We start from the raw sequence: 6,623 nt of genomic DNA, 5'->3' as shown, positions 1-6,623 counted from the left end.
CTCCAGCAAGAAGCCCATTTTGTCCTAAGAAAGCAACAGTAGGAGTATTCACGTGCCTCTTCAAAATACCAAGGCAAAAATTATTAGTTAGCAAGGCTACAACGCAAAAGCAAACACAGAGTCTGCGCTGGGATTCCTGTTCTGGTTCCCCCTGCCCTTTAAATCATATTCATGTTTGGGAACAGAGAGAAACATAATGAAAATGAATATACAGAAGTAGCACTTGCCTGAAGGTCCAATGCTGTACTGTGATGCTTCACTCATTTTTCAACCCTCCCGTTTCTCGTCTGATTTGTACAGCAGTGTTTTTCTCACCCCACCCCTCTGAAATTGTATTATAATCCTGCCTTGAGATGCTCATCTATCAGCCCATCACTCAGAAAGCAAGCCATTTATCCAGCTGTTCAAATATCCATCCAGACCTCAGGAGGATGGTGGGGACCAGGAAGGGAGAGGAGAAGCAAGCACTTTTCCTAATGCTTTAACGCTGGTTATAAACTATGGAGGATGCTAACATCCATCATGGAAACGTCTCACGCTCCTGCCCCTTTTCTCCTCTCTTCCCAAAGGGCTGTACAGAGCTGTTTTTCAAAGACAGCATATAATTTAGGGTCTCCACCTAAAGGAGAACTGTGCAGGATCAGGTCCTAAGTAGTCAGTGTGTTACCCCAGCAGTGAAGTCAGATTCTGATCTCGGGGAAAATGAGTGCAAGTCCAGAATAAACTACTCCCCTCACCGGAGCAACAGAGGTGTGAGTATCATCAGCCCCACCCCTGCCACGCACTCTGCCCAGCCCAATGCCATGGCAGCCACCTACATGTCCCCTGCCTGACTCCGCTTCCTCCCACCAACATCCAAGAAAAGCCGTGCCCAGAAAGCTTCCCTTTGTGACCACCTCCCTACTACTTAGCAAAGCATGCACCTGTTAGAAAGCTATTATCAACAGATTATTCTCATCAAACACACACAAAAAAGGATTCTCTCGAGTAGCTTGCTGTAAGTGCAATGTCTCCTCCTTCACCCCTTCTGAACCACCCCCTTCCTTTCCCACCGACCTAACTCACAAAATGAAAACATCTTAAAACACAGTAAATTATTTTATCCGCTCCAACCCCTTTATCTCCTATCTGCTACTTCAGCCTTTTGCTATTGGGGTGCAGTAAAATCTGATTTTAAACATGAAGCTGACACTGTAGTCTCATTCTCTTCAGCCAAAATATGAAAAATATAAAGCTACCCATATACACATTTTATGACAGCAATAGATAAATCTATCACAATAACGATTATGACAAATAAAAAGCAAAAAAAAAAATAAATTCCAGGAGAAAAAAAATCAAGGAGGTTTACAGCAGTTTAATGAAGGCTCTCGTACCAAAACTTGAACTCAAAGTTACAGTCAAAGTTTCTGAAAAAAATAACTTACAAGGAAAAGCTGATGAGAATTGCCCACCTAGCCATGGAATTAACTGCAGTTTAATGCTGTGCTTAAATACTCACCACACAACAGAAACAAATTTAAATCACGACCAAGGTACACACAATTCACTTCCATTCTGTTTTCAATTACATGTATTCAGCATGTAATTTAATTTCTGGAAGTTACTCTGAAGAACACAGAGGTTTCTTGGTTTTTTTTGTGTTGTTTTTGTTGTTTTTTTTTTTTTTTACCACTCACTGGAAATAAATACCATTTAAAGAACACACATGGAGTGCAATAAAATGGACACTTAGGCATTGGTACAGTCTAGTCCTCTTCGGCCCTCTACAAACTACAAGACAAGAAGTTTTAAACCACAGATAGAGTGGAGAGCAGGTTAGAACTGTACAGGTAGTGCAACAGGTTATGTACTACACAAGAGCACATCTGCAAAAGGTCCCAGGAGATTTTTGTTGAAGATGCAGCGTATCCACACCAGGTATATCGTGAAGGGCTTAATGTTTTCTGAGAAGGTATGATTCTGATGGGACAATATATAAGGCATGTAAGTGTTTTCCCCTTGCTCTTGTATCCACACTTCATATTTCACTTCTCTGACCTTGAGATACTTCAGGTTCCAGGGAATCTGCCAGGACACGACAAGTTTAGCTTCACTTGTGCCCTGGACAGAGGCTTGACACTTGGCATCCCTCACTTTGCCAGGGTAGAGGCTACCAGGCCACTTCTGCTTCTTGGGTCCAGGCTTAGATTTCACAGTCTGCCTGATCACATGGATGAGTGAAGGGATGTTCACCTTTGTGTCCTGGTAGGCACGGAACAGCCACTCAGGGTTGCGGCAGCAGAGGTGCCGTGGCACCTCTGTGCTCTTAATAATGCGCTCTTGCTCAGCTTTGTCCAGATGAGCAATCCCACCCTGATCCCAGGGTCTGTCTGGGTAGGTAACGGTGTCTTCCCTGTCAGTGTTCTGCCAGGCAATGTACTGCAGGTCCATGCCAGGAAGGGTTGCCAGGGTTTTGTAAGGGGTATAGTGTTCAGGGTTGATAGCATAAGGGAAGAGCTCCACCACTGTGGCACCTCTTGGCAAGAAGAGAGACATGACTAATTGGGCCCCATGCATGCTGACCAGCATGGACGCATTGCTGATCAACCGGACGATGTCAGAAAATGAATGCTCCTCTAGAGAGACAGTAATGGTTTTCATCTGAAACTCCTGAGCAAGAGCCAGGATTAGTTCTGCCTCATTTAGGATAAGTCTGTTGATTGTTCGACTGAACACTACGATGTACTCCTCACTGGAGCTTTCCTCCAAGCTGATGTTCAGCTTGTTCATCATGAATTTGGTGAACTGCCTGATCTCGTTACCAGAAACCAGGATGTTAGCCTTCGGCCCTTGTGGCTGAACAAATCCGTACTGGTACCAGGTGGTGATTTTAGACAGTCCCACGTATGATTTGGTAAAGCAGAGGAGCCTGCCCAGGGTTTTAAGCTGCTCCCTGAGGAGCGGCTGCTTGTTACTCAGTAACTTGTAGAGGTCAAAGTGAACACCTTCACTCCACCCTTCCATGAAGAAGAGCCGTGCCTCCAGATCTAAATCAGAGAACTGCTGCATGGTGTAATAAATGGGGAGGAGGTCGTCATGAAAGACATGCATCAGGTTGTCTGGGTTGAACCTGTTAGCAATCAGCGCCACGTCAGGCACAAAGACTGGCTTTGGCATAAATTTCAGCGCAGCAGCTGGAAGCTCCACAAAGTTGAAGTACTGAGTGTTGTGATCTTCCACGGAGGAGAGGTCGAGCAGGGCCGGCTGGAATCTCCGGGACCCCAGGTTGGGCAGCATGACTGAGGAGTTGCTGTGAAAGTAGATGAACTCTTCAGCCTCAGTAGAGTAGCAGAGGGACTCAAAGCGGCAGATGCGGTCGGTGTGCATCCTGCCAGTGCACACCATCCTGGTACCGTCCTCCACCAGTGCCTGGAGAGCTGCATGGTAGTCGATCTGAGCCTGAGAGAGTTCCTGAGACTGACGTGTGAGGACCAACTCCTCCTCGACCATGAAGACATGCTCTCGCAGTTTGATGTATTTCCACAGCACAGCAGCAAGGACAGACACGAGCAGGGCATTAAACACAGCTGCTATGTTCATTCTGTAGTTAGACCCTAGCAATATGACAGGTGGGGAATGCAGCGGAGAGGGAACACATCATTAACGCTCCTTGACATGGTGAGGGCAAAGACCTGCGGAAAATAAAACAAGGACCCATTTAAACATCAGGTTTACAGCTCCAACATAAATCACACTTTACGGACTATTCAAGAGAATTTAGGCTTTCTTCAGTAATTTTTCCCCTCCTTCTAGGGAATGAGGGAAAAGAAGAGCACCAAAGCACTACCCAAAATTGTTAAAAAAAAAAAAAAGCTGCTCTACAGTAAAGCTTCCCCTCTCATTTTCATTCTACCCTTTTGGAGAAGAAAAAGTAAAAGAGTTTGAGGATGAGCTCTGTGAAGACTTGTCAGAAAAAATGGTGTGTTCCCTGGGACTTTGGCTCACCGTGCTTTTTGCAGACCACTCCAACAGTGAGAGGAAAGAATGCCCTGCAATCACTGGGCCACTTGTGCAGGGCTTGGCAGACCTAGCTCCTTCTCTCAATGTGCAATAGGCCTTTTGCATGGCTGTGAGTACCCAACTCTGCCTCCCATCTTCACTGTGCGGATAATAATAGTACAAGGGGTATTGCCAAATATAGATTTTGCTATTCCAATATACGCCGTTCTAGTATGAAATGTGAGACAATGAACATAACATTCAATTCCATTTTACTGTGGGGGTGGGAGAAGGACTTGCAGGTTTATGGATTGCCCTGTGGGAGACTCCCAAGTCACTCAGTTGTTTCTTTGGCTGCAATCTGGGATCTAACGCTAGCAGCTGCCATCGTACTCCAAAAGAAATATTGGCATGGGAGAGAGAAGAGCTTTGCTCTTTATACGAGGAATTGATGTGTCATTAAAGTAATCAAACCTTCATTTTGTGAGAGTCTTGACTTGCACCAGCACAGCCAACTCATACAAATGGGAAGGTAATATACTTGAAATGCTTCTAGAGTTGGTGTTTTCCCACCCCAACCTATGAATCTTTTCTGTGCTGCTCCAAGGCCTCCCTGTTTCTGTCATGGGAGAGATCCTACCACTGTTTTCTTGCTATGTAGAAATACTACTGGTTTATATCAGAGTATTGATTATATTTTCAACTGTGAACTTAGATTGAGATATTGATTCACCTACAGTATTTATGGGCACCAATTTTCATTATGCATCAAGCTTCACTCCTAGTCAGGCTGTAAATAATTGTAGCCATGACTCATGGGGAACTTTAGGAAGGGGAATTTCTGATTGGTATATACCTGATTAGACTGTTCCTAGCTGCAGTTTTTAAAGGCAGCAATTTAAACTTTCCTTGATGCATGTTTGCAGGGAGGGGAAAAACAGCAATGTCCCAAGCACATGCTCTGACATCCCAAGCAGCAGTCCTTAGTATTTTAACTCAGAGACACTTGTTCTTACATGGCAGAGGGGAGGAAGACAGCACGGCATATTTAGGACCAATGTGAACACCTCTTCTACCACCAAGGGAGTTCTTTTGAAAAGAGATATTGCAGCCTAAAAGCTTGATCCTGCCATCTTGGAATTGAACAGAGTATCATTCACAGAATTCAATGAAGTTAAAGGGATCCCTACAGCTTGTGAAATCCCAACAGCCTGTGGGAACCCTGTCTTAGGAAGAACTGAATGTACACGGGAGACTGAATACCAAAGAAGTGCTAGCTGTAAGCCACACAGATTCAAGAGGTGGTCTCTGGGGATCTGAGCAACAAATTCATTTCAATTTTAGAGCAGGTCTAGTACTCAGATGAAACACAAATGAAGTCCACCTCCTTTGGCAAGTGGTCTGAAAAACTGCCTCACTTAGCAACTCCTTAAAAGCAAGCAGTAAATTAAAAAGGTGTTTTGATTTCAACCATGGAAAAAGAAATGGGAAGAGACACAGAGTGGTCATCTAATTACCAGGGCAGGATCAGCCCTCCCTAGACCACTCCCAAAAGATGTTTATCTATCTCATTCTTAATAGTCATTCATCTCTTCAGCCAGTCCCTAGCAATAAAAGCATGAAGGACAGTGATAAACTCTTTCCTAACACTCAGCCTTTGTTTCCACCACAGCAATTTAAACCTGGTCTTGTCCCAGCTGCCACAGATCCCCTGCACAGATGAATGATGCCTGTCACATCACCTCTCAATCCCTCCTTCCCTATAACAGGGGATGACTGCCGCTCCTCATGGCTTTGCAGGTCTCAACCATGGCTGTTCCATGGACAGCCTTTAATAGAAACCTACTGGGGCCAGCAGTCCATCAGTTGGTTAGGCTCTGCTAATGCAACCAAACCAGCTTTCAGGAAAATAATTTTTTGATGGGGACAGATCTTAAGTTATTTTGTTGGTACCAGACTTTCAAAGCTTCATTTTACTTCTTCACTATCTTTGTAAGATAACTAACGATATCATCCAACTCTCCACAGAACCTCTCCACTACAGACTTCTCATCTTGTGAGCACAGCTTTTAATGACTTTGGCAACAGCACCAAGGAAAGGACTGAGCCTAAACAGTCAGGTCCTCTGCCACAAGCTCGCATTTCAAATGAAGGCCAGTCTGTGGGCATTGTGCAAGTTAGCTACTGCAGGTCAGAAGAACAAAGCACCTACAAGTTCAATGGAGCCAATACAAGTTGCAAGAACTTGGCAGAGGGTGAAAGCCGAGAAGCCTCTTTATTATTCCAGTACAGCAGGGGAGTGTGTGGGTGTTTCAAAGGCATCAGAAGCCAGCAATCCATAAAAACACCACTGATACCACCTGCATTTCACAGGCATCTCAGTGGTGGAGAGCTTCACCGACTACTACAAACCCCTTGAGCTGAACAGGCCTCCTTAGAAACAGCCTGTTCTGATGTTTCACCCCTGACTGATTTTTTCTCTCCCCTCCAGCCCCAAGGGAAAGGTGTTAAGAGGCACTTCAGAGATGCAGCCTGATGGATGCAGCCAGTGTTCGGATGTTGGCAATTTTCATGTTGAACTCTGCTACAGCAATACCTGCTAAATGGCTACAAATGAACTCAGCTATTTAATAAAAATTACC

The 6,623-nt window shown here is 44.8% G+C and overlaps 1 protein-coding gene across 8 annotated transcripts in view; it reads right to left on the bottom strand.

The window, feature by feature from the left end:
- Positions 1-1,342: 1,342 nt before the first annotated feature.
- The window catches only part of POMGNT2 (protein O-linked mannose N-acetylglucosaminyltransferase 2 (beta 1,4-)), a 32,780-nt gene continuing 27,499 nt past the window's right edge, over positions 1,343-6,623 (bottom strand). For all 8 annotated transcript variants that reach the window (XM_056337883.1, XM_056337886.1, XM_056337884.1 and 5 more), the window contains one exon: positions 1,343-3,674. In XM_056337883.1, coding sequence (XP_056193858.1) covers positions 1,846-3,582 — 1,737 coding nt within the window. In that variant the 5' untranslated portion in view covers positions 3,583-3,674 and the 3' untranslated portion in view covers positions 1,343-1,845. The remainder of the gene's footprint in view (positions 3,675-6,623) is intronic.

Source organism: Falco biarmicus, chromosome 4, assembly GCF_023638135.1.
Source record: "Falco biarmicus isolate bFalBia1 chromosome 4, bFalBia1.pri, whole genome shotgun sequence".
NCBI classification, from domain to species: Eukaryota; Metazoa; Chordata; class Aves; order Falconiformes; family Falconidae; genus Falco; species Falco biarmicus.
This window is presented reverse-complemented; position numbering and strand designations above follow the sequence as displayed.